We start from the raw sequence: 27,472 nt of genomic DNA on the forward strand, positions 1-27,472 counted from the left end.
CAATGGTGTGGCGATTGCCTGAGGGAGTGGGGGGTACTGAGTGGAAGGGGGGAAAGGGGGAAAAATTGGAACAACTGTAATAGTATAATCAGTAAGATATAATTTTAAAAATTCATGGGGATGTAAAATACAATATAGGGAATATAGTCAATAGTATTATAATACTGTGTATGGGATAATCACTTCATAAGTTCTACAAATACTAATCAGTATGATGTACACCTAGAACTAATACAATATTGTGTCAACTGTAATTGTAAAATTTTCTAAAAAATAAGACATCATGGAAAGCATGTCCTCTGATCACAGTGATATAAAATTATTTTTTTTGTAAATTGTGATACTATTTACCTGAAAAGGATATAAAAGACCCCAGATCTCAGGTACCCAGCATGGGACCTAATAAATAGTAACATAATAAGGGTTTTTTGCTCCTCTTCTTGCCAGAGTCTGGTAAGTGATGGGTTAATTTCCTTGAGTATTTGTGAAAATTTTTCACTGCTTTGAATGGGTGACAGATTACAGAACTGACAGTGCCTGACTATTGAGGAAATACAGTATCACAGTCCTGATGCATCCACTACCATTGTGGCTAAAGGCTTTTAGACTGTCTGAGCAATAAAGAACTGGCAAGTATATAAATTATCCTGTTTATAACTCAGTACAAGATAAATGATTACTGATCCTGCCTATTTTTTTTCAGATAGGCCATTGGTGTTCATTAAGATGTTTGATGTTCTTATTTATTTCACTCCAGAGAGACAAGATTAGGCCATATTTTCCCGAGTTAATTTTTCTGATCAAGATAAAAGCTTTACTTTTAACTCTTTGGGATAAATCCTAGCTCAGATGGTCTATGCTTTCTTTCATGCAATAAAGCAGAGTTGAGTAGTTTTGACAAGTGGCCCATAAACCTTCACCTCTGCTAAACTCTAACCTAAGAATTAGATAATTTTTAGATGGGTCGCCTGGTAGATGATATTCCAAGAAAGACATATATAATAATGATGATAGCACTTATCTTTGTCACTGTTAATTTTCCTTCAAATTCTACTGTGCAATTAGTAGACTGGCCATATATCCCCTAACTTATGTTTGGGGCTTCCAGAATTAGAAATTACATTTTTGCATTGAGCACAATGACAACAGAGATTTCACAGTTCTCCACAATCTTGTCCCAACTTGTTTTTCCTCATTGACCAAAATCAATAGGCAGGTAATGTCTAATTTACAGTTGCCAAGACTATTTTCAGGTTCCATAGTTCCTCAGTTTAAATCAGCGATGTCTTATTACCAATATATACTAATAGTGCCAAAAGGGTCTGAAATGACTTGATTAGGGACATGTTTGCTGCTTCAGTTTCTTTTTTCTGTCTTCATGTCACCATTACCCCACCCCTACCTCACCTCACGACAGTGCCTTCTGAAAAAGCTCCTCTACTTTTACTTTTTACTGATTATATTTTTAAATTAAAATTGTAAAAGAGGGTAAGAGAGAAAGCTGATTTATATGCTCCTTTCAGAGGAGTGTTGTCCCCCAGGTCTGTATTCAGAGACCTCTGGACCAGCAGTCCTCACAGACCTGGGTCCTGGAGGACAGTCAGGGTACGCCCCGCCCACACCTTGTGCTTGGTCACATCCGGAATCAATAAAGCAAAGGAGGTTAGCTGGCTGGAAAATCTCGTCAGAGGTAAAAGAGACTAAAAATATAGAGATATATGGAGAACAACCGTTGTTACAAGGCTCTAATTACAGAAAAAGCAATGAAAAAGACTGACTAATTGCTAGAATATATAATTCACTCTTTGGCCTGTCATTTAACTGAAGACAAAAACTGGGGTGGCAACAAGTATGAAGAATTTTATAGATGGAGTTTTTTTGTTGTTGTTGTTTTTTTAAATTTTATTTATTTATCTTTAGAGGGGAAGGAGAGAGGGAGAGAAACATCAATGTATGATTGCCTTTCGTGCATCCCCTGCTGGGAGTTGGCCTGCAGGGAACCAGCCTGCAACCCAGGCATGTGCCCTGACTGGGAATCGAACCGCAATCCTGTGGTTTGCAGGCCTGTGCTCAATCCAATGAGCTACACCAGCCAGGGCGATGGAGTTTTTAAATGATGAGAATTTTAAAACAAGACACATGCAAATATTCACAATTTAAAAACTCTTGTTTTCCCTGAGATATAACCTAACATTTTCAAGCAACAGTCTTGAGAACCAAAGAACCACTAGACTCTCCCAAGGATCATAAATGGTGCATACACACAGGATAGTCTCATCTTCAGTGAAAGGTTAAAGGCCTTTCTTTCCCCCTTCATGGCTCATGGCCCTGGAGGCTGTGGCTCTCCTGACTCACTAATGATCAGTGTAGCCGCAGAAAGGAGCAAAAGCAGAGGTGTGGAGGAGAGCTCTTGCTGAAACGCCAACACCGCCATCAGTTAGTCTCTGCATTACTGCTGTTTTAAGTTTCTTCCCCCGACTCCAGCCACTCTACCAGGTGCCATATGGAGGATGCTGTCCCAAGGTACAAGTGTCCTCTCTCAATGCCATTTCCTTCTCTTTTTAGTTTATATTTTTAACCACTTTACCCCAAATTCCCGAGAGCCAGATTCTCTGTCTCAGTAATCTGTTGCTTTGTAATAAATTATGCAAATGTTAAAACAAAAAAACATTTTATTTGCTCATGTTTCTGTGGGTCTGGCCAGAATTTGGGCAGGGCTCCGTGTGGATGGCTCCCCTCTAACCTGCGCTGTCTGTGGCCTCAGCTGGAATGGCCTGAACAGCTGAGAAGTGGCAGGGCTTCTTTCTTACAGTACCACCTGGAGTGTCTCAAGTGGGGCTGGAGATCAAAGATGGCCTCACTCCCAAGGTCTAGGCACTTTGGTTACCAGTGGCCTCTCATCACTCGGTTATCTAGTCTGACATTTGCAGGGTGGCCAGCTTCCAGGAGTGAAAGCAGGCCTCCAGAGATCTAAGCTTGGAATTCTCAGAATGTCACTTCTGCATTCTATTAATCAAAGCAAGTCACAGGCCAAACCACATTAAAGGGGCAAACATGCCACTTCTTGATGGGAAAAGGAGCATTGGTGAAGAGGCACCAGAGGCACTACCGGTAGCCACCTTTGGAGACAGTGTACCGCAGCTCTCAAGGGCTAATCTGATAAACTAAGCACTGCCCACAAAAGAATGCTGGAAGACTCCTCTAATCTTCAGGAATCTAATCCAAGGATTGATCCTTTTCCCAAGTTTGTACTGCTGAGTGAGGGCAGGGGGCATTAGGGTGCAAGTGAAAGTGCAAAGAGCTGGGAAGGTTTTACAACAAAAAATCATTCTTAATATGAGCACTGTATATCTAGTCAGCTCTTTTGAACTAAGCTTCCAATAAGCTATAGCTAACTTTTAGCTTTGTGAAGCAATACTTTATTTTAAACATTGTATGGATATTTTAAATTTTTTAAAAGATTTTATTTATTTGAGAGACAGGGAAAGTCAGAAAGAGAGGGAGAGAAATATTGACATGTGACACATCAGTTGGTTGCCTCCTGCACACCCCCGACTGGTGACCTGGCCTGCAATCCAGGCACGTGCTCTGACTGGGAATCAAACCAACGACCTTTTGATTCACAGGCCAGCACTCAATCCACTGAGCCATACCAGCCAGGGCCATATTGGTATTTTCTAGATTATTTTTAACTTCTTGAACTAAGTTAGTTCTACTCTGGAACTAAGTAGAATTAACATTCTTTGATGTCTTACCTTCCCCTGGTAAGGTTATTCTATAAGAGGGTACATTTTACTAGCACTTTGTAGTATTTAAAATGTTTAAGTGACTAAAGAGAGTCTTTATGCTTTCTGTCTTCAGCAAGGATATTTAGTCAGTAGCTCTCTCAGTTAAGAATACCTATTAGGATAAGGGTCAGTCCAACAAGAGGGCATACATTTGTAAATATTCATGTACCAAACATAGGGACCCCTAAATATGTAAAACAAATATTAACAGACCTAAAGGGAACAATAGATAACAGTAGTGAACTTTAATACTCTACTTACATGAATGGATAGATCATCAAGAAAGGAAAATTAACAATGAAACATTGGCCTTAAATGACACATTTCGACCAAATGAAATTAACAGATATATCCAGAACATTCCATCTCAAAAACAAGTAACACATTTTTCTCAAGTGCCCATGGAACATTTTCCATGACAGATCACCTATTAGGCCACAAAACAAATTTAAGAAAATTTAAAATCATACCAAGCTTATTTTCTGATCACAAAGGTATAAAACTAGATATCAGTTATAACAGGAAAACTGGGAAATTCACAAATATGTAGATATTAACATGCTATTTCATAAACAATGGGGTAATGAAGAGATCAAAAGAGATAGCAAATACCTTGATACAAATGAAAATGGAAATACAACATACGAAATACGCGATGCAGCAAAAGCAGTTCTAAGAGGGAGATTCATAGTGATAAACCCTTACCTTGGGAAATAAGAAAAATCTCAAATAATAATGAAGACTTGAAAAAAAACCCTGAAACCATAAAACTCCTAGAAGAAAAATCATTGGTAAGCCCCCTGACATCAGTCTTGGCAACAAAAGCAAAAATAAACACATAGGACTACATTGAATGAAAAAGCTTCTTCACAGCAAAGGGCAGTGAAAACAGAACCTACTGAGTGGGGAAAATATTTACAAATCATGTATCTGATAAAAGGTTAAAATCCAAAATATATAAAGAACTCGTACAAGTCAATAAAAACAAACAATAATGGGCAGAGGATCAGAAAAGACATTTTCCCAAAGACATACAGATGGCCAACAGGTGCCTGAGGAGACTCAGCATCACTCATCATCAGGGAAATGTGAACCCAGACCACAGTGAGATATCACCTCACACTTGTTCTACTGACTTAGCAAAAAGACAAGAAGTAACAAGTGTTGACAAAGATGTGGAGAAAAAGCAACACTTGTGCATTGCTGGTGGATATATAAATGGCGCGGCCACCAGGGAAAACAGTATGGAGGTGCCTCAGAAAAGTTAACAACAGAGCTACCACACGATCTAGCAATCCTACTTATAGATGCTTATCCAAACTAAGTGAAACACTGACTCAAAAAGATGCATCCCGTGTTCACTGGAGCATTATTTACAATAACCAAGATATGAAAACAATCTAAATGTTCATTGACGGATGAATGGATAAAAAAATGTGGTATATACTCACACTCACACGCACACACACAAATTCCAGGAATATTATTTAGTCATAAAAAAGAATAAAATACTGCCATTCATAACAACAAGGATGGACCTGAGGGCACTATGCTAAATGAAACGAGACAGAGAAAGACAAATACCATATGATTTCACTTACCTATGGAATAGTAACTCATAAACACAGAGTAGACTGGTAGTTATCAGAGGTGGGGTGGGGGATGGGCAAACTGAGTGAGTAAGTCAAAAAGTACAAACTTCCACTTACAAAATAAGTAAGTCATGGGGATATAATGTCCAGCATGGTGATTATAGTTTGATATATAGCTAGTAATACCAAAAACTGTATTGCATACCCGAATGTTGCTAAGAGGGCAGAACTTTAAAGTTCTCATCATAAGGGAAAAAAATCCTGTAACTCTGTATGGTGACAGATGTTAACTGGACTTACTGTGGTGATATTATAGTACATCCAAGTATCAAATCATTATGCCATATACCTGAGACTAATAATGTATGCCAATTATACTCGATAATATAAAAAAGAATACCCCTTGGGTGTAATATCCAGTCGTTCTTCTAATGTCATTGTTGAAATGACAGTGGCTTTACTGCTATTCCTGTGAAGGTTAGCATCAGTGCCATCCATCCCTTTGATTAGCTTTTGGGTCTGTTTACAGTTGGAAACTCCACACTAGGCCAGGACACTCTCACACCATCCTGGGACCTGATGCGAAGACATTTCATAGTGAATTAAAGAAATGACACAAAAAAAGCTTTGCTGAAGGGGTTCTATATACATATATATAATATTTTATTTTAAAATGTCATTAAGCATGTACATTTCTTTAGCTTTTTCCAGGGAACACTGCACCTAAGTTTCAAAACACACAAAATAGATCCCCATTAGTAAACAGTTTTCACTCTGGGGCTACAAAGTCCAGGTTTCACAATCACAAAGCATAAAGGTCCATGGTTCTGAAGCCATTTGCAGGCAGATTGCTCTCATTCACTGCACATGGGGTTTTCCTGGAAACCCAGACCTTATCATACATCCCTTACACAAGATCTCCACTGTGAGGGCCTCCAGAAGAGACCAGGAAAATGGAGGCAAAACAGAACAGGAGTAACCTCAGGACTCCCAGACATAAAGTACTATGGAAGATCAGAAGAATGGAGGGCACGAGGTTCTTGTTCAAGTACACCACAGTAGAAAACGATACCAAACACACAGCTTCGTTTGGTCGATGTCTGCCTGGTCTCTACACAAACAAAACTTTAAGACACAAAAGAAAAATTAAAGCTATTTACACAGATGATGTCACGGAACAGGAAGTGCAGTACTCCCCAGACTGGCGCCCATATCTGACAGAGAGCTGCCAACGGCGCTCAGGTAAGAGGCAAATCGGGCTGCTCGCCTGGTGTCTTCTGAAAAACCCCAGTGCAGACTCGGTCACCCACACAGAACTACAATTTGCTCAGCACGGTGGCCGTGGTGTGCAGGCTGCGAAGCTGCAATCGTAATTCCTCAAAAACCCAAGTTCCTAACGGATGCTTTTTACTTTTTTCTTAGATCTGGTAACTTTTTTGGTCAGCCTGGTTGTTCTTTGCATAGACAGTTACTCTCCCTGCTTTCTCCAAGTGTCCCAGAAGCACTAACTTACTTAAAATAGAATCTCATAAAAGCTTAACAGATTCACTGTGAAAAGAGCAGCACTGCTGCCGCTGGGTCATTTAAGGGAAGGTCAGATCCTCAAACTGCGGTGGAAAGAAGACCACTGACCCCTCGTGGCCCTGTAAATCAAGCTGATCCGTGGATGAGAACGTAGGTGAGAGCAAGAGGGCAATCAGCATTTTAAAGATGTGGGTGGCTTCTCTAAGTGTTTCCATGCTAGTCCTGTTGGTAAACCAAAAAACCCTACCTGTATGGCCAAGGTCCGAGGCCAAATCTGGGTCCTGGGACTCTCGTCCCTGCCCACCAACAGGTCTCCCCAAAAGTAAATGAATAATGAGATGAGTGAGAAGAGAGCAAGCACACTTAATAACTTCATGCAGCCCCAAGGAGATAAGTTGCTGAAGATTTAAAAGTTAAACACCCTAAATTTCCCAAAGCTGAATAATGTGGAGAACTGAAACCCCTACTGTTTTTGGCTTCATCCTATTAGCCAGCTGAGTGCATGGCCTCGCCTGATTCCCAGCTCTCCCTCCTTGCCCCAAGAAGAGCAGCTATGTAAGCACAACCCCAGAGAACATCCCCGTGTCCTCTCTGACGCTGACACTGCTGAGTTCAGGGGTTCTGACCACAAAGGCTTGGTTGTTACCTGGGAAAATGCTGCAGTGTGGATGGGGTGGGAGTTTGTTCTGTTTAAGGGAGAGAGTATCACCAAATATTCTAAAGGGCAGTGGCAAGCCCAACAATGAGATTTAGAAGTGAAAGAGTCTTTCATTAAACGAAGTGGCCTGCATACACCCCAAGACGACCATAAAGACTTGACTAGGAAACCGAACACTTTTTATTAAACAAGACTTCCTCTGGGGCTATGACGGCAAGCAGATGTGGCTATAACTCAGATACACAAGATTTCAGAACCATGTATAAATATGTTCTGCAGAATTTTGAGCGTGTTGCCTTTTGACCTTTCCAGAAATGCTCCGGGGGCCTACCTGTTATATAGACACAGTTACGGCTCTGGGATGGGATGAAAAGCAGCTTGGGAAAAACAAAGCCGAAACCGAGTAAGCTCAATTCACAGAGCAATATCAGTACTGGGCAGATTTTCTATGAGTATTAACAAATCATTTCCCCCACACTTGATTTACTCACCTCATTTGTGGTTTTCCTCCCATCCCCCAAACAGAACCATGGCTTCAGCTTGCTACTGAGATCTTTCCACTCAAGGGGAGCTATGAAAAGAATTCCAAAATACCTTTCTAAATAAAACCAATAGGACTAAATGCTCAAGACTTTAGGATGAATTGAATAAGGGGGTTCCAGAGTTTTTCCTGAGAGAAGCTGCCTTGGTAGAGGGTGTTATGATTTCTACATGCCTACACCTGACTCTCACAGCTCAACCAAAACTGCAGAAACTCAAGACAGAGCCTACATAGAAGCCCAGGAAAGGAAAAAACAAAAGGCAGTGGAAACACGGGGAAGAAGTTACTGCTTCCTAAAGCTGGTGGCTCTGAGTCCTCCGAGGAAAAGCTCAGGTTTCCAGTTTGTATGCGGCGTGCGACTCAGGCAGGAACAGGAGTGGACCACACTGCTGTAGGGGGCCTGCATGTTTTCCAGAGTGTAATATTCTGCCAGAGAATCGGTGTGCCACGGCCTCCTCCCCACAGACACATTTAGCGTAGCTAAGATTTACTGGGGGATGAGGGAAGCTGGCAGATGAAGAGGACTCCTGACAAAGTTGTAGTCCAGTTCTTTCCAGGCAACATTTTGGCAACCACCCGGTGCGTGAATCCCCTCAGTACTTCCCCTGCCAGACTGGGCACTGGTTCCACCCTGCGGGATGGACACAGACTTGGAAGGCCCAGAAAATATCTGTAATTCCAGGAACGCCGGTGATTAATGATCCCAGAGGAAAGGGTCCAGTCCTGTCCTGTCCTGTTGGGAAGGGATTCAATCAAACATGAGAACTGGATTTGGCTCTCCAGCGTTTTGGGGGAGTCGCACCCATGACTTTTCCTCCACTGAACGTGGTCACCGTACTGCGGGAGCTCTCGGAGAAGACTTAGTAATTGGATATTTCTTTACAAGGTCCCTCAGTTCAGAGAAGCCGTCTCAGAGATAGATGTGATTTCTAAAAATCTATTTGGCCATCCCTCCTGGGACTGAAGCAGCAGGTAGGCATGTCCACTGCTTTGGCTGATGCTCCGTGAGGAACCCTTAGAGGCATGTGACAGTGGGAATAGGGTCTCAGTGGCTGGGTGGCTGGAGCATGATTCTGTGGAGAAGGAGCCGGTGTGCAGCATGAGAATGACCAGCCAGCCCGATTTAAATTCTGTGTCACCCAACTCAGTCTGGGTGAGCCTTGTCCAAAGATGACGGGGAGAGTGGGCCCGGGGGCAGCTGCAGCCCATGGAACCGGGACCCCAAAATGGAGAACCGCTCCTGACACGAGGTGTGGTGGACTGACTGCTACAGGGACTCCCTGCACATGTGTTAAACACTGCTTCACATGTGTCCTCATGGCACAGTGGGGGACGGGTTGGGAGTTGGAAGCAATCAATCCCAGAAATGAAAACTCAGATTCAGAAACAAATAGAAGCCTCAAGCCACACCAGGGGCACCCTTGAAGACAACAGAGGAACTGCTAGTCCAAAGAAATACCCCAAATTTCACAAAAACACTGATTTAGTGAGAAAATTCAATTCAGGAACAAATCATTACACAACAAAGACAGCTAGCTCTCTGTGAGCCAGGGCAGTGCTCCAGATGGCTGCCTGGGTGGTGTGGGCCACAGGATATGGCGACAGCCGGGCTTGGACTTTTGACACACGAATTCCTCAGCAAGGAGTCGGAAAGTCCCAGGCCTGTTCTATGGAAACAGTTAAGATTCAAGGACTTAAAAAACAAAAGTCCCTGCCTCACCCCATCGTTATTACCATGAAAGAATCGAGAGGGACTGACAGAGACACACACAGATAGCATTCCCTGAAATAAACCTCAGGTTGACTGGAAGATGGACCTTCACACTTTCTGAGGCATGGTCCCCAACTTTCAATGCAGCACTTTTAACCCGTAGAGAAATGGGCAGCTTGACTGGCCGAAGCGTCTCCTGGCAGTCACACCTGAGAGTGGCTGCCCCGGCACTCCAGATAAATAAATACGACGTGTGTGCACAAAACAGGCAGTGGCCACCTAGGAGGCCTGATAAAGGAACTAGAAGAAACGATACTCAGTAGCAGCCTTTATGTTTTGCCTTTGCTGAGCGTCCAAACCTGTTACTAAAGAGGAAACGGAAACCTAAGGATCCTCTTGAAGCACAGCCGGAGGCCTCTCAGGAACAAACTCCCCGTGCGGCTGGGAAGTCGTGGCATCATCCGGAACTCCTCTGGGGCACTTCCCAGCCCTGCCCTGCTCAGAGGCATCCGGCTTCCTTCCTTCTGAGCTTCTGGTCCCCTGAGTCATTTTCATGATAGTTTGTTCCCGTGTATTAAAGGAATGACGTATACGGAAATGTCGTCTCCTGAGCCCAGTCGGTCATTAGATATCCGCCATCCTCTGTCCTTTAGGACGCCGCGGGCACGCATCACCAGGTCCTGAGCGGCCAGTGTGTACCTGTGCAGGGAGAAGCCGGAAGGAGACGTCAGCGCAGCAGCAGGAAAAGTCTGGGGTCGGGCAGGACTAGAAAGGAGGCCTCGCTACAGCTGTCTAACCACGTTTCAGACATCCTTGAAGTCTCAAAAAGCCTAGGTCTTTTTCTTCCCACATGTGGGATGCCTAATGTAAATTACTCTTTAGATAGAGATGGACAAGACACGGGGTACATTAAACAACCTCGTAAATGTTTCCGCTGCTCAGTCCTCTTTTGAGGTTTTGATGACGTTAAGGAGAGTCTCAGTTTGGTGCTAGTGTATTAACACGGATCTGCTCAGGTTCTGGGTTATTCATGGCAGATAAAACAGAAAAAGAATTAAGAGCTTTTATTTTCAGTGTTTAGGAAAAAGGATAGTGATTTTCTATTTATGGTAAACCACTTTTTGCCCTGGCTGGTGGCTCAATTGGTTGGAGTGTCATCCCATACACCAAAAGGTTGTGGGTTCAGTCCCTGGTCAGGGCACATGCCTAGGTTGTGGATTCAATCCTGAGGTAACTGATCAATGTTTCTTTCTCATAACGATGTTTCTCTCGCTCTCTAAAATCAATAAACATATCCTTGGGTGAGGATTTAAATAAATAAAATCCAATAAACAAACTGAACTAACAAGCAGAACAAACTGAACTAACAAGCAAAGCAGAGACAGAATCATAATGGAGAACAAATGAGAACTAGGGGTGGGGGAGGTTAGGGGGTGAAGGGATCAAGCAAAAAGGAAAAAAGAGTCATGGACACGGACAGCAGTGTGGTGATTATGGAAGGAGTGAATGATATGGGAAAAATCCAATAAAGATTCAAATAAATAAATAAATAAATAAAATAGATGTTTTTAAAAAGGGAGATGATTTAAAGAAAAATATTAATGATATGCATGTAGTATAGGAATATAGTAAAAATGCAAAGGGTTTTATTGGTAAACTACTGACAAACCCTGGTGGGGCGGTGAGCCGTCTCACCCACCCTTTTCTGTGCTACACTCTCCCCTGACCAGTGTGAGTACAGTGAGGGATGCCCCCCAGATTTGAAAAAACAGTTGTCTGTTGAGATTTAAACTATACGCTTAAGCAAGAGAATAACCGTGGTATAAGCTGATGGAAAATATTAACATCTAGGGAAAAACTCATGTGGGAGGTGATCTGGGTGGGTGTGTGGGCCTAGGTTAGCCTCAAAGCAGGGAAAAAAATGACACAAAACATTGGCAGGTGTCTATCAAAACACCAGTCAGGGCAGCGAGAGCCTTAGCTGGCAGACTTCAAAGAAGTTCAGTTTCCCTGGTACAACTGTGGATGGATTACTCTTAGTCCATGCCATTAAACATGATTCGCCTTTATTCTGATGTCATGTTCGCCAAATAATGTGTTTGTGATTTGCCTCCCTGTGCAGACCTGCCCATGGGGAAAGAATGAGCTAATTATTTATACTTTAAGAATATGAGTCAGTTATATTTTTTTGTGTAGATGTCAACTGGCGTTTCGGTTTGCAGATCAATCTTGTAAGCTTAGTTAGGGTGAACCCAGCTCTGATAATGAATCTGTTCTTTCTATGTTGATTAAACTAGTTTCTGAATCTGAAAAGCTAAATGCCAGACTCTGGTAAATCACCAAGATAATAAATGTCACCCTGTAAGGAAGGCCTCTTGGAAGCCAGCCTCTGGGCTTTAATAACAGACCATGCTGATATCACTAGTGTTCTTCCCCTACTTGGAATGTCTTTGCCTTGCTTTCAGAGTAGTGAGTTACAGTATTTACAACACCAGAAACTCTCCATTTCTTCATGTAAAACCCTTTATGAATTTACCAATTCTCATGTTAAGTGAGACCTAATCTGGCCGTATCGATGCATTTAAGACCAAGGTCTACAGAGAATGATCTCAGGACTGTTAGTCTATGAACCTCAAGTCTACTTGTACAGACCAGGTAGCAGACGGGGTGGGGGGGGGGCAAAGCAGAGGCCATTTTAGTTAATACACAAGACATGCTTTCTCTTCTTGGAGGATAGGTGTTAGGTGGGAAGGAGAGACCCCTTTTCCTACCAGTATGGAGGGAATTATCAGCTTAGAGAGGCAGAAATCTGTTATACCTGAGGGGAAAATACAGCTAGCTAGCACTCTCTGAGGGTTCTTTTGTGGATATCAGTAAAAAAACAGAAAGGCCTCCACAGAGGTCTTTGGCTAAGAGACAAATACAAGTCCCTAAATTTACATACTACAGTTCATTACTATATTCAAAAAGTGTTTCTCAGATGCTCACTCCAGGTTATTACTCTGGGTTTTATATAGAATTATATACAATTATATTGTATAACCACATAGGGAAAGGCTACCACAAATATCAGGGTGATGTTTTATTACCCTGGTGACTGGCCAAGGTCTGGACCTTAGCCTTTCAAGTTTAGAAACTTGGCTGAGTCAATATCCTGAGTAGATTCATCTGTCAGGGCTGAATACACCCTTCATCTAGTTTATGAGCAGACTAGACAGTAAATTATGGCAAATTATGTGAAAGATTGCAGACAATAAAAGAAAGATATTCAAAGATGTCAAAAAACAAAAGAATTCAAGATAGCTCCTGTGGCTAGTACAGAGGCGAACCAGGTCCTGCGGTTAGAGGGCAATGCTGAGGGATCAAGGTTAAGTCATCTCTAACCGGTTCTATTTAAGTCATGAAAGAGTATCACTTGTAGTTAAAGGCAATAGACCACCCTGGTATCGCTATTGCTGGTGACCTGGGGTACTGTAGAAATGGTCAGAACTAGCTGTGGTGTTTTAAAAGGCAGCATTAGGTCACCTAGAAAAGATGGCTACCCGGGAAACTAACTCATTTCCCTGAGGGCTCTAGATAATTAAGGTTTTATTCTTAAAAATGGTCATTGCCAATTCTAAGATAACTTCCCTTGAGCCTGGATTTCTCTTCACCATCCATTCTGTCTTCCCTTCAGTGTGGAACTTCTTGAGAGAGAGAGAAATCCATATTGCTCCCTTGATATCTTACTTCCCATTTTCTTCCCTAATCTCTTACCAGTAGGCCCAACACCCAGTTAGTTTGTTATCTTCAGGCTCCATCTAAAGGCCTCTTCACAGTGCTCATTCTGCTCACCCTTTCTCCAGCACAGAGACTGCTGACCAGCTACTTTACTTTGTGCTCGAAGTCTCCTGTCTTTTCTTCCTGAGTCCTCCCTCTCTTCAGCACTCTGCGCCACCACACACTTCAAGTCCTTTTCCTGTGTCTGGGCTTCCACGTGGCTCTAGTTCTTCCGATGCCGCTTCCTAACCTCCTTTGTAGGCCCCAATTAAGACTTAGGAAGAAGTCAATAAATGCTAACTTACTTCACTTCCAAAGTGGGTCTTCCCCATCTGTCATCCTTAGTCAATGGCATCTCCAGTCTCTTAGGCAAGAAACCATAGTCATCGTCAATGCTACCTCACCCCAGTATTTTCCAATGATAAAATCCACAAGGCAGAGTAGGACTTCTAAACTTTTTATTATTTTAAGTATATTTCACTAGTGGTACCTGGCTAATTAAAATATGGTTAATCTTATAGCAATTGAGATGAATGTCTGTTCTGCCATTGTTCACACACACAGACACACACTTATTTTGAGCTTTCTATTTATTATGTTTTCTTTTCCTTCATTCCTGCTTTCTGTTGGGTTGATAGCTTTCTTTAATACCTTTTTCTTCCCCCTACTGGTTTAGAAGTGTTACTTTACTATTTCTGTTCTTTTAGCTGTTATGCTTAAAATTTTAATATATGAATTAATCAATGTTTATGTCCTCCTCCTGAAAATAAAAGAATCTTAGAATGCCTTCTTTCATCTTCCATGTTACTACCGACTATTTTAATTTCACCTTGTTTTTTAAGACTATTAGTCATTATTATCATTTATAACTTATATAAATAAACCAACATACTACTTTGCTTTTTGAAGTTCATTCCTTCATTCTGGATTTTATTTTTCCTGTTGAAGCACATTTTTAGTAATTCTTTCAACAAGGGCCTGTAACAGAGAAATTCACTCAGTCTTTGGACCACAAAACTCTGTATCTGCCTTTAATCTTGGATGATAGCTTTATTGGTTACAGAATGCTGCATTGACCACTATTTTCCCTCAGCAGTTTGGAGGTAATATTCCATCTACTTCTGACTTCTTTTGTTGAGGATAAGTCTGTCTTGTATAAGGTCTTCATACATAAGTTCTCTTTTCTCGTTGGTAGCTTATTAAATTGTTGTTTTTGTTTTATTGTTGATAGTATGAAGTTCCATTAAGACATAACAACAAGATTTTATTTTTCTTTACCATAGTTGGATATTTGTTTTACTTCTTCAAACTGAGAAGTTATTTGATTCTGGAAAATCCTCAGCTGTGAATGTTTTAATATTGCTTCTCCTCTATTTTTCATGTTTTTTTTCTATAAACTCTTTACCTTTTAAATTTCAGCTTCTTTTTTGTTTTCTTTATTTGTCTATGATATCTTTCAATTCACCTACTGCTTTAGTTTTTTATTCAATCCATTTAGTGAGTTGTTTTACTTCAATGTCATGTTTTTCATCATTGTGAATTTTTATTTTGTTTTTTTTTTGTGAAATCCACCTCTTACCTTCTGATTCTGATGCACATGTTTCAGGTTCCCCTCAATCCGTTTTATTAGGTTTGGGGGAGTACTGGAGGGAAGGCTCCATTATATCTAATTATGCTTTTTCATGGTGGATTTGAACAGAAGATAAAAACTTCTCTTCAGTGGGGGTTAAACACAGTAAATACCATGTGCCCTGGGTTATCTATGCAGACTTTAAAATTTGGCACACTATGGGTTTTTCCAGCCCTAGAACATTTTGTTGATTTCTTGGTGTAGGATCTCCATACCACAGGAATGGCGTGAGGTTTTGCTTCATACTTTTACTGTGTGTTAGGCCTACCTAGCCACTTCCCTCTGCTTTTAGAACTTCAGTTTCATCAATTCAATTTAGAATTTCATCAGTGTCTAGCCATCAGCCAGGTGCCCATGTACTTCAGGGAAGGCCAACTTCAATGTCAGTGGGAAGCTTAGGGAGAATCCCTAGGCCTTCTTCTTCCAGCACCATTGCCCGGAGCTCAGACTCCTCCACGAGACTTCCCTTTGCACAGATAACTAAAGGGACAGATCAGACGCTACATTCAAAAACTTAACACTCCAACTGAACTTAAGCCCAGTTTCTTGACATTTACTTCTCACAACAGAGACCCAAATATTAAATATAAAAGGCAGAAACAACTTTCTGGAAAAATGAGACCACTAGCAGGGAGTTCTTACAAACTGATCAGCTCAACACCACCCCAGGAACCCAACTCTTGGGAGGTTTTTGGCCCTGGCCCCAATGTTCAGCCAGGCTGGGTAGAGCTCACTAGCACTCACACTCCAGAGCCAAGTTGCTCCAGGCATGAAACCATTAGCAAGCTTGCTTTGTGTCAAGGCTGGTACAAGAAGAAACAACTTCCTCTGGAGGAAAGGAACTGCTTCTCCTCTCTTCAACTTTGTCCTCAAATTTCTGTCTGACAAGGGTGGCCTGGTTTGGTGACAATGAAAGAAACTGGTTAATGTGGCAGCAAAATAAGAGGGCTCTATGGTTTGGTACTGAGGTTCAACAGGCTGTACACGTGCTGTAGACTGAGGGGTCCAGGGAGTGGCAGTAGGAGATCTGAGTCAAAACACACAGGACAGTAGCAAAGGAGAAGACAGTGCAGCCGAGGGCAGTGAAAGGGAAGTAGATTTCATGACACACCAGCCAGGACTCTGAGGCAGGCTAGGGAGCCAGCGATTCTGGAAGCTGGATGCCTTCTGCAGAAGGCCGGTCAGACGGCATTGGGGAGATGCCGGAGTGGTCTGAAGTACTCCCTCTCTCCTAATGAAGAGTCTCCCTGGGAAACAAGTTTTGTGTTTTGAGAACAATTTTCTTCTCCAGCTGAAGCTTTCAATATTGATCACCAAAGCTCTGCTGAAAGAAATGGCTGCCCGGGAGGGATCTGACTCGGCACACTTCTCAGGGCTTGGCTCGAGCCTCCTTGAGCTCTTGAGAGGGAGGGAGCAGAGAGAGGCCAGCGGGCAAGGGAAGAAAAACAGAAAAGGAAGAGGGGCTGAAGAACTATGGGAGGGCCAGAGCTCCTCTCACAACCACTGTCTCTAATGTCAGGGTGGAAGGAGACTGATAAATCCTCGATTGTCCGTGCTGTCCCTGCTCCTTCTGTGGCAGTTCTTAATTCTTTCACCTCCTCTGTGGGGCCATAAAGTGCTCAGGGGGGTGGGCCTGGGTTGCCTGGGGTCCAATCCTGGCTTTACCACAGCGCAGATGGGCGGCTCTGGAAGAATTCCTCAGCCTCTCGGAGCCCCTCTCTTCATTCTTGTTAAGTCTGGAGTAGTGACAGTGCAGACCTCAAAAGATCCAGCCAGGAGTGGAGGAGGCCCTTCCATAAGCATTCAGTACAGTGCCTGGCACTTGCTCAGGGGTCAAGAAAGGTGAGCTCTCATTCTCCTCATTAGACATAAAATGGCTTTCTCTTCTGTGCAGTGTTTTACATTAAGTCGACCACCTCTTGTAGAATCTGGTTTCCCACCAGCCTACATCTGAATCAGCACTGGATTGTCATAAATAAGTCAATTTCAGGCCTCAGGCGAAATTGCCTTAAAGTCTTCAATAGTTCTAGCTGGGTGGGAACTTCCACTCGACATTTGGATGGTACAGACAGGGTCTTACAAGAGGGAGGGTAGGTGGCAGGAACAGGGGGATTAATGGGTTCCAAATATTTGCATATAAAAGACAGCCTCCATCTGCTGATGCCCTGAAGTAATAGAGTCTGGTGGGAAGAGGAGGAGGAATCCTCTTTGCATTCTGAGCAGGCCTCTCATTTTTAAGAGGTAGAAAAGCGCTCCCAAGCTTTGGAACACTGGCAGGGATCTATGGTGACTGGGTGGGTGGGGGTGGGAGGTGACTTGGAGAGGGCTCTTTGTTGTGCTCAGTCCCTGGCAACTCATTCATCCGGAGGACGCCTGTCTTAGGCTCACTGCTGGGAGCTGAGCCACACACGGGCATGTCCTTGCCCAGCTCTGAAGCCACTTGTATCAGCCTCTGTCCCCTACCCAAGGTGTGGGGACTGCACTCAGATGGAATATACTGATACACTGGAATAATGAGCTTCTGTCTGCAACCCTGTCACTATGTCCCTCAGAGGTTTGTGTGCCAGCAGGTACAACATCACAGACTGGGGAGAGGTCCCCACCCCCCCAGGAGAGGGCAAGAATGCCCGCTAGGCATTGCCCACCTTTCTGCCCTTGGCTCCAGCTCCCAGGTTTCTTAGCTTGTGCATGTTTATTTTAGTTAGAATGCCAAACAGCAGCATTTCAATATGAGTGTTTGTAACAGACCATTTCCTTCTCAATCCTCCCTGGCGAGCCCTTTAAAATGCCCTGATGTTCCCACTAAGTGGCTGCGGGAGCAGGGGCTCAGGCTGACTTCACATTCCCACGGATCTGAATATGCTACAACACTGGAAAAGAAAGAAAAATGCGGGTTTTATCTAGTTTTCAGACTCCAGACCAAACACAAATGATGTTGTTTGGAAGACCTGTAATTGATTGGTGGGGGGTCTTCCTTTTTGCATTTGAGGCAGTGTTTGAAAACCATACGGTGCTGGTAGATATCACATCAGTTAACTCAAGGAATGATTTCATAAGAAGAACTGTTGTCTTCTGCCAAAATAAATTTCATATTATCAAGTAATACAAACTAGTGTTTGATACCTAGATGAGTGTCCTGCTGTCAGAGTTTGGGGGGTGTTTTACTATTAATTTTCCACTGATTACTCTCTTTTGTGTCAAGGCACAGTTGTCTGAGCCTCAGACAGCATGAGTGTGAAGAACAGCATTGGAAACGTGACCACCGAGAAAGCTTCTCTCATTAGGGAAGTGCTCTCCAGAATTTACAGCACATTGGTACTTACAGACTTAATACCCCATAATAAGCCCCTCGAGTGTCATGGCAGAGGGACCAAGGGCCATTAGGTCCAAGTTACAGAGATGAGATTTACACAGACGGGTCTTGGGAAATAAAGGAATGGGCAGCAAAGCCTTGCAAAGTTTTGCCTGAGAATTTGGAATGTGACTCTGTTACTGTAAAGCAGTCAGTCTGAGTGCTGAGGAGTCGCCCCTTCAGCCAGGGTGGCAGCAAAGGGAGGTTCTTTGATCATGCAAAAAGCAAGATAAATGTATAGAGAAAAAAGCCTTCCCCTTTCCTTCCATTAACAGATTGGGGGTGGGACCAGGGGAAGGCAGGCACATGCACCATGGAAGTCAAAATGGTACACAGGGGTGGCAGCACTGGACCAAAGAAAGCCATCAATGTAGCCCAGGGAAAGAAGAGTCTGGTTGGGAGGTGGACCCACCAAAGTACAAGAAAGTTTGGGGAAACTGGTCATTTTGATAAAGTACCTGGTCTGTCCCAAGCCTAGCCTAATGTAATCCCAGGGGGACAAAGAAGCATGCTCTCTCTCACAACCTGCACTGGGATGGTGCACTCACCTGTTCTCCCCATGGCTACGTGGCCTCCAGAAGGGAGCCCCTTTCTCTTTTGCCCACCTGGTGATGCATTCGCCAGTGGTCTGTGTGCTCTCTTGCCCAGGGGCATGCAACCATGCAGCCCTGGCAGCTGCATGGCCCACGGCCATGTGGGCTCCATGTGGACAGCAGCTGGGAACAAACGAAGCTACCTGGCTGGGTAGCTTAGCAGTTGCCTGTGGGTTCCAAAGGACTGTACTCTGAAATGGAGCAGGAGCTCTGGACACTGGCTTTTGTCTTGGCCTTGCTGAGGATCGTTGGACTTTTTCCATGGCAGAAAGAGGAGGTGGTCTTTGAGCCTGGAGTCCACCATTCTCCCAGGTTGTGCGGCACCTGAAAAGACTCTTTCCTTCTGCACCAGCATCTGCATCACAGGTTTGGCTTTTGTGGTGATAGGCAGCAGAACCTCTGTTTTTGTTCAGTCACAAATCAATGCCACATTTTCATGTTTGGTTAACTGTTCTTTGGCCCTTGCTCCTCTTGGCTTTGCCCATGTCCTTTCCTTTTAGTAATATTAATAATTTATTCACTTCTGACAAAATATTAAGCTTCTTCTTCGAGTGTTACATACTTGCCTTGATTTTGAATATTCTTTTCAGGAGACTCACCCTCAAGCCTCTAGCCTAACGGAGGGGATGTGTTGCCTCAGAAAACAAACCCCTTCCAGGTCTTTCTCTAAGCACCCTCTATACATTGCACAAGATCTTTAGGCCACAAAAGAAAACTGTACCGAAAGTACAGAGAACAGCAGCCCAACCCCACTTCAGAATGTCAGCAGTGTACTTCCTAAGAATAGTCCATTTCATGGCCCCTCATTCACAGAACGGCCAGCTCCACCACACTGCAGGGCAAACTCCAATAAAAAGGAAAGAAAGAAAACACCACCATACTCACATTTTGGCTTGTCCACAAGGCCTCTTTTAAAAATTTTCTAGCTCCTTTATTAAGACAGTTCAAAATAGCAAAATGACTTAATATACTGGGGTCAAGAAGATCATATGGCTAATTTTTACCCATCTTTGCCCGAGAGGATGGCATGAGGGTCAGAACTTCACAAACCTATCTTTATGCTAACCATCTCCTCTCTTGCCACTCACTTTGGAGTGTGAGATGCTATTTTAAATTTCTTATTGGAAATGATGTCATGAGAGGAAGACTATGCTGGCAGTTTGGTGAGCGTGGCTGTTCCTAAGAGGAAAAATAAAAATAAAAAGCAAAACAACAACAACAAAAAAACCCCAAACCCTACATATAATACAAACAGAGCCAAATAATCGAAGAGCAAAAGCCAAAAGTCCTGACTGTCACAGGGCTAAGGCACTGCCCTTTCTGTCCTGCTAAATTTCTAGACAAAACTGGGTGAACCTGACAAAACTCAGAGTCAAACAGGCCCATTCAAAAACCTCAAATGAAGAAACATTTTGTTCTCGCTTGCTTTGTCCTCTCTCCTCTCTCAGGCTGCCCTTCCTGGGGAGAACATCTCTCCTTTCTCACTTTCCATCAAACACCAGGCTGACCTCAGGAGGCCGCCTCCTCGGGCGTGGACACAGGAGCTCTCCAGCCCCCAGTTCCCATGACTAAACAGGCAACCTGTGGTCTTGGACTAGATTTGGGGAGAAATGAGTCCTTCTGGCTGAGGAAGGGCTCATACAGCCTTTGGAACTCTAGTGGGTCTTTCTTCATTACAGAAATTATGATTCAGACTCAGATTTATTAGGATGACTGACTTCCACTCGTGCGTCTCTTTGGCATGAAGAGACAGAACAGCGTCCTGTCAGGAGGGCACCGTCAGGCAACCTCCTGCCGTCGGGGCTTTGGGACTGCGCCACGGCAGGGGTCTAGTGCCCTCCTCCCAAGTCACACACAGATATGTGCAAATACCTCACACATGAAAGAGAACATTTTATATAATTCCTAAGTTGTGCTTTTATAACAAATTAAGTTTCTCTGATTTTCCAACGTGGTTTAAATCACTAAGGAGCACATAGAAGGAGAGAAATGACTCACAACTCATGTTTTTGCCATCAGATTTTACAGAATGTTTTCTGATTAGGGATATAGAATGGCATACATTCTGTATCATCACAGATGTCCTTTCCTACAAATAATGTTCATTTTAGTCTTGTGAGTTCATAAGGTCCAACAAGATCTGGCCTGCTCACCTCATACACCTCAGCCACCAGCACTGCCGCGCACTAAGTCAGCCATACCGACTGCTGGGTTCTCTGAATGAGCCATGTTCTTTCTCCCTCTACAGTCCCACCTCACCCCGACATTTCCTGGCTTATCCATATTTATCCACTCACACTGTTACTTCCTTATGCTTCTGCAACCCCCTCTGGACTTTAAACTCCAAGAGGGTAGGGACCAGGTCTGTTTTTCTCCAGATCCTTCCCCAGGGTCTAGGAGGCCTTGGCTCATAAAATAGGTCCTAACTCCCAAATGAATGAACCTGAATGACAGTCTTTTGGCAAAGAAGAGTAGCTTCAGCCCAAAGTTCTGACTGTCTTAAGATCTCAAAAAGCAACCAGAGTTTTTCTGACCTTCAGCCTGATATTCTACGTGTTACCAATAAAACTGTGCTCCTTTTGTAGCTTTTCCTTTCAACTCTTTCACTTGTCTGACACAAGACTCCTTCCCCGGCTTTGGTTTGCAGTCCTCCCTGAAAGGCACACTGAAGACCGTTTTGTTTCGGCCCTGTTGGTTCCATGGAGGTCCCTGTAAGCCCCGCTGCAATGGTGACTGACATTTCTCACGAACCCTGCAGCCTGCTCTGGCCCGGCATGCACCTGCCCAGTGACAACCCTGCCCATAGGTCACCCCTCCCTGGAGGGCGGACTTGTTGCCATGGAGAGGGACAGGCTGGTGAGCAAGACCAGGCCAGCTTGGAGAGATTTAAAAAAAAAGTGTTGGGTGCCTTTTCACTCGTACCTGTCAGCTCGCTTCGCAAAGCTTTATAAAAATAATCACAGTAGAAAAAGTCAACATAAGAATGTTGCTAACAAACAGGATATAAAACACAGATTAAAACTAAAATCTCAACAGGAGAAAAATACATTCAAATTTAAATAAAAGAATCCTTAATTGCACTACTGTTAATTCCTTTGCACCTGAGCAAAATTGTTACACCAAACAACTCGAAGAGAGACAGTCTGGCCTCACCTTTTTTCAAAGCAATTTTTGTTATTGTTGTGAAGTATGTGACACACAGAGAAATAGGAACAGACAACAAGGACAACGGCTGGTGCTTACTAATATGGCAGGCACTTCACCTGATACCCGTGTGAGAGGTTGGTACTACGGGGACCCCCATTTTACAGACGCAGAGTCAGGCACCGAAGGAATAAGAAACTTCCCTACTAAGGTCACCAAGTATAAAAGGAACGGAACCAGAATCTGAGCTCAGGCAGGCTGACTCAGATTCCATGCCATTAGCCACTAGACCACACTGCCTCTCAGTCTGCATGCACACGGGTGCATGGCACACATGTACAGTTTAACAATGACGAGTCATCACACACCTGTCATCTAGCTAAGAAACAGAACATTACCAGTAGGTACCGAGAAGCTCACCGTGTGCCCCTCCCCCCCAACACCTATCCCCTCTGCCGCCTCTCCTCCCCAGGAAGCCACTATCGTGAACCTTGGGTTAATTCTCTTGGTTTTTGTTAAAGTTTTAGTATCTATACCTCTAAATGACACATTGTTAGTTTTCTACTTCATGTACATTGAATTATAATATGTGAATTCTTCTGACTTGCTTACTAACTCAACATGGTTTTTGAGATTCTCCCCTGTTAACAGGCGCAAATTTGGTTCATGTTCTGAGCTGTAGTCTATTCTTTACTTATTCATTGTATGATTGGACATGTACAATGTTTCATTTTTTTAGTAAAACGATTCTGTGGATATCTTTTTACATGACTCAAATTTTAGCAGCACCAGAATCCCCTGGATGGCTGACAAACCCCTGGCTCCCACCCCTGGCGTTCGATAGATCTGGGGTGAAGTCTGAGCATCTGCATTTCTAACAATCCTCTGATGATGCTGACACCACGCGGCCCCAAAGACCCCACTTTCAGGCCCACCCCTCCTGGGCGTTGACCTAGGAGGAGGCCAGGGTGCGTACACGCTCAGCCCCACCAGGTGTGCTGACGCCTGCAGACTCTTCCTAAGAGTTCACAAAACCATCTTCAGTCCTCCACGTATTTTAATTTGTGCTGCTCAATTTAAGGTGAACATTCTTGATCATGTATTTATTGGCCATTAGTGTGCTTCTGTGTGGTGACTGGTTCTTGCTAATTTTTCTATTGTTTTTTTAAATCATCTTTTTTTACCTGTCAAAGTGTATTGTATTTTATAGCTATCATTCCCTCTTCAGTTATATAAGTTGCAAAAATCTTCTCCCAGTTCATGGCTTGCCATTTTACTCTGGTTATATTATCTTTTAAAGAACCAAACTTGGTCACTTTAATGTAGGCAAGGCTACCAGTCAGTCATTGCTTGCACTTTCTGTGTCTTATTTCAGAAATCCTTTCCAACTCTGAGATCAGAAGAATAATATCCTACAATATATGCTGTTTTCTAAAAGTTGTATTTATTTTACTTTTTATATTAAGTCTTAATTTCCCTGGACTTGATTTTAGTGTGAGAGAAGAAATTTTATATATTTGTTTTTAAAGATTTTATTTATTCATTTTTAGAGAGAAGGGAAGGAAGGAAGAAAGGGAGGGAGAGAAACATCAGTGTGTGGTTGCCTCTCAGGCACCCCCTACTGGGGACCTGGCCTGCAACCCAGGCATGTGCCCTGACTCGGAATCGAACCAGCGACCCTTTGGTTCATAGGCCTGCGTTCAATGCACTGAGCTACACCAGCCAGGGTGAAATTTTATATTTTTCTACACTGTCTTAATTGCTCTGATTTTGTCTAATATCTAGAAGGGCAAACCCATACAGCAATGTCACAAACACTCTTGGCACTTTGTCCTTCCATGTACTTCTGGAATCTGCTTATGAAGTTCCTCCCATGAAAACTGTTGGAATTTTGGTTATAACTGTACTGACTCTACAGATCAATTTGGGGATAATATCTTTCAAATGTTCTTAGGTTATCCCCCTAGTCTCTTACTCTGACTTCACATTGTTCCTTCTCTCTGTCCCTGAGCCACACTCTGGGTTATTCAGACCCATTCATTCCCCAGCTCACTAGTGCCCTCTTTAATCGTCTCTGATGCCTGTCACCCAGTGACCTTTTTAGTTCCTGTTTTTCTTTTTTTCATCTCCAGAAGTTCCATTCCCTTATTTTAAAAGTGCAGAAATTTTAGAGTTTTTAATCCTTGTTCATATTTCCAATGTTTTAAAAATATTTATGAAATGTTAAAATATTTATATTTTTGATGGATAAATCCAAAAATGAAGTATTTACAGGTCCAACTCTGCTGTCTGTCATTTCTGCTGGCTTTTATTCATAGTGACTCGTGTTCTTGTGTTTTAAGTGAAGACTGTGCTTCTCCAGAGGAGATTTCTGCTTATATCTGAGAGTCACCTAGGGTTGTCCAGGAAAGTTATACTGCCATTACGCTGTAAGAAAATATCTACTTTAATTTTCTCCTTTCTCAATGTTTCTCAAAAGAAACAATTCCCCAGTAGATAAAAATATATACTGGGAGCATTCGCTGTCAGTCTTGTCAGAAGGACCACACATTATTCCCCCTTTGGAGGATATGAACTAAGATATTAAAATATCTTATAAATCAAATTCTTTACCGCTTGGACCTAAGTTCAACTTCAGGAGGGTTTTTATTTGGCTGTGATGTACTTCTAATAGTCAGTGCAGTCCCTCCTGTAGTCTGGTCACTAAACCCTCCCTGTTAGCTCTGCTGTGCATCATGAATGTTGACAACGCGCGATTATTACTAATTTCGGTCACATTATGAAACACCGTCAAGAAGCAACCCTGTAATCACAGAAATGCACAGACCTGTGAGGGTCATCTGGGTCACAGTTAGGAAGAAACTGAGTGATTGCTTCTGCCACTTCTTCGTTTGATAAAACATCCCACAGTCCATCAGTCGCCAAGATCAGCACGTCATCTGCTCCATGCTCGTATCTGGAGAGATCGTAGACTNACGCGCGATTATTACTAATTTCGGTCACATTATGAAACACCGCCAAGAAGCAACTCTGTAATCACAGAAATGCACAGACCTGTGAGGGTCATCTGGGTCACAGTTAGGAAGAAACTGAGTGATTGCTTCTGCCACTTCTTCGTTTGATAAAACATCCCACAGTCCATCAGTCGCCAAGATCAGCACGTCATCTGCTCCATGCTCATATCTGGAGAGATCGTAGACTCTTACCTGAAAGGAATGGGAATACTCCTGCTGAAGAAGTGGGCACATTATTCCCCCTAGGAGACTGACTTCCGATTTCCCTCCCCTTGTCCCACCCTGCCCCACGGTTTGCAGGCATGCACTGTGAGGTACTTGATTGTGCAGCAAGCCTTGTGGCCAGGGCAGCCTCCTTTGGAGACTTGCAGTACAGACAGATGGGGCCCAACAGTTGGCCTCAATAGTTTGACTATGAAGATCTGTAATGCCTGAGATGTAGCTGGAACACTGACCAACACCAGATGCTGTGCTGGCCAGAAGAGCAGCCAGAGGCTGGCTGGCTGGCTGGCTTCCTTCCTTTGCACATCCATTCTACAGATATTAAGCTCTGGGCCAGGAGCTCTAAGCACAAAGATGAGTAGATTTGTCTTCAGAGCTCTTGGTCTGTGGGGGAGATAAGGCCACTCTAGGATCCTTAGGAGTTGCTTTGTATGTTTTGGTCTATGACGAAGGAGGCAGTTCATTTAATGCTCAGTGGTCTCCACGATGTCTACATAGACCACCCTCAGGGCAGGCTATAGAGAAGGCAGCGAATGTCACTCCTGGGCTCCCAACTTCAAGTCCTGGCTCACTGTGTATGCAATAAGTTTAGGAGAGCTTGCTAGCTCCCTATTGAGGTATGTCTACAATGAGTTTCTGTGATAATTTGAGCTCCATACGATAGAAAATGTTAAGTAAAGGGAAGTGGGTAGATGTGGGTGTTAGGTGGCCCAATCTTACGGTCATAGCTAAAGAGCAGATTCTATCTGCCTTCCAGTTCCCCTGAAAAGAGAGGTTTCTGGGGATGAATATAACACCCATTTAATTTCAGGACCTGCCCTGTGCGTAGGATGCTACAATTTCTTCAAGTACTTTCTGCTGGCCCCCAAAAGGCGAAGATTTGAGTTGTTCAAGCTGAAGCTTCCCTGCCCACTACTCAACTGGAAATCTGGTGAACAGAATGGGTGTGGGCTGATAAATAGAAATATGTTAGAAAACATTCCTTTGCAATTCCGTCAAAAAAACTGAATCCTCCCTTAATTCCACTATTCACATTTTCACACACAGTTCTCTAATGCAGTTTCATTAGGCAACACGAAAATCCCTTTCAGAACTACTACCCAAGTAATTTTTATGTAAATAATAAAAAGCTGGTCTCCACTGGATCCCCCAGGCACTCCCTAATTAACATCCTTTTAGGTTTTTTACTGCTCCCCGTGGTTTCCTGCCCTTTAGCCAATTTCCAAAGTATGCCAACTTTCCACTTACAACTCCGTCTTATACATGAACCTGTGACGCAGAACATTTTGTGGAAAGGCTTTCAGGAAAATTAGACTTCCACGCGAGACACCCTGCCTGCTCGTCCTCCCCAGTGGCAAGGGCTTCAAAGGATTCCAGCGGGCTCTGGAGTCCTGACCTCCCCTCTCCGAAGCTGTAGTTGGCCCTCCTTGGTCAAGCCACACTCATCTCCCTAAAGTGCCCTGTTCAATTCCTTAAATAGCTTCTCAGTGTTCCGGGAAGCCTCACATGAAACTAATGGGCTCTGCGGCTCCCTGGGATTCAGAAATCAGGAAGTGAGTTTTACAGGGAGAGGTATATTATACCAAGTCTGTCTGAGGGGACTAGCGGAACACGGTCAGGGCCTCTGGTAGCTCCTTCCCATGCTACCATCTGCCAAGGAAGGGAGAGAAAGGCCACAGGGGTTTTTGAGATTTTTGCAGCTTCTTGGAGCAATTTAGCTCAAACAGCTGAGAGAGGAGGCCCGTGTGGATCTATCTGCCCTCTGGGAGCCTTCATTCTGTGTTTACTGAGCACTTACTACGTGCCAACTACTTCAGGCACCGGAGGGAGATACAGCTGTGAACGAAGGTCACAAAGCCTCTCATCACTCCCAACCTAGTAGACAAGAGACAGATCCCAATGTCAGATGGCAGGCGCCCTGAAGAACCAGGCAGGGTAAGGAGA

The 27,472-nt window shown here is 43.5% G+C and overlaps 1 protein-coding gene across 2 annotated transcripts in view; it reads right to left on the reverse strand.

Moving 5' to 3' along the window:
- Positions 1-6,029: 6,029 nt before the first annotated feature.
- Positions 6,030-27,472, reverse strand: part of PPM1H (protein phosphatase, Mg2+/Mn2+ dependent 1H) — a 241,855-nt gene continuing 220,412 nt past the window's right edge. For both annotated transcript variants that reach the window (XM_037063062.1, XM_037063063.1), the window contains exons 9-10: positions 25,347-25,498; positions 6,030-10,513 (exon numbers count right to left, since the gene is read on the reverse strand). In XM_037063062.1, coding sequence (XP_036918957.1) covers positions 10,366-10,513; positions 25,347-25,498 — 300 coding nt within the window. In that variant the 3' untranslated portion in view covers positions 6,030-10,365. The remainder of the gene's footprint in view (positions 10,514-25,346; positions 25,499-27,472) is intronic.

This window comes from Sturnira hondurensis, unplaced genomic scaffold, assembly GCF_014824575.4.
Source record: "Sturnira hondurensis isolate 20B ecotype Veracruz unplaced genomic scaffold, ASM1482457v3 Scaffold0014384, whole genome shotgun sequence".
Classification (NCBI taxonomy): domain Eukaryota; kingdom Metazoa; phylum Chordata; class Mammalia; order Chiroptera; family Phyllostomidae; genus Sturnira; species Sturnira hondurensis.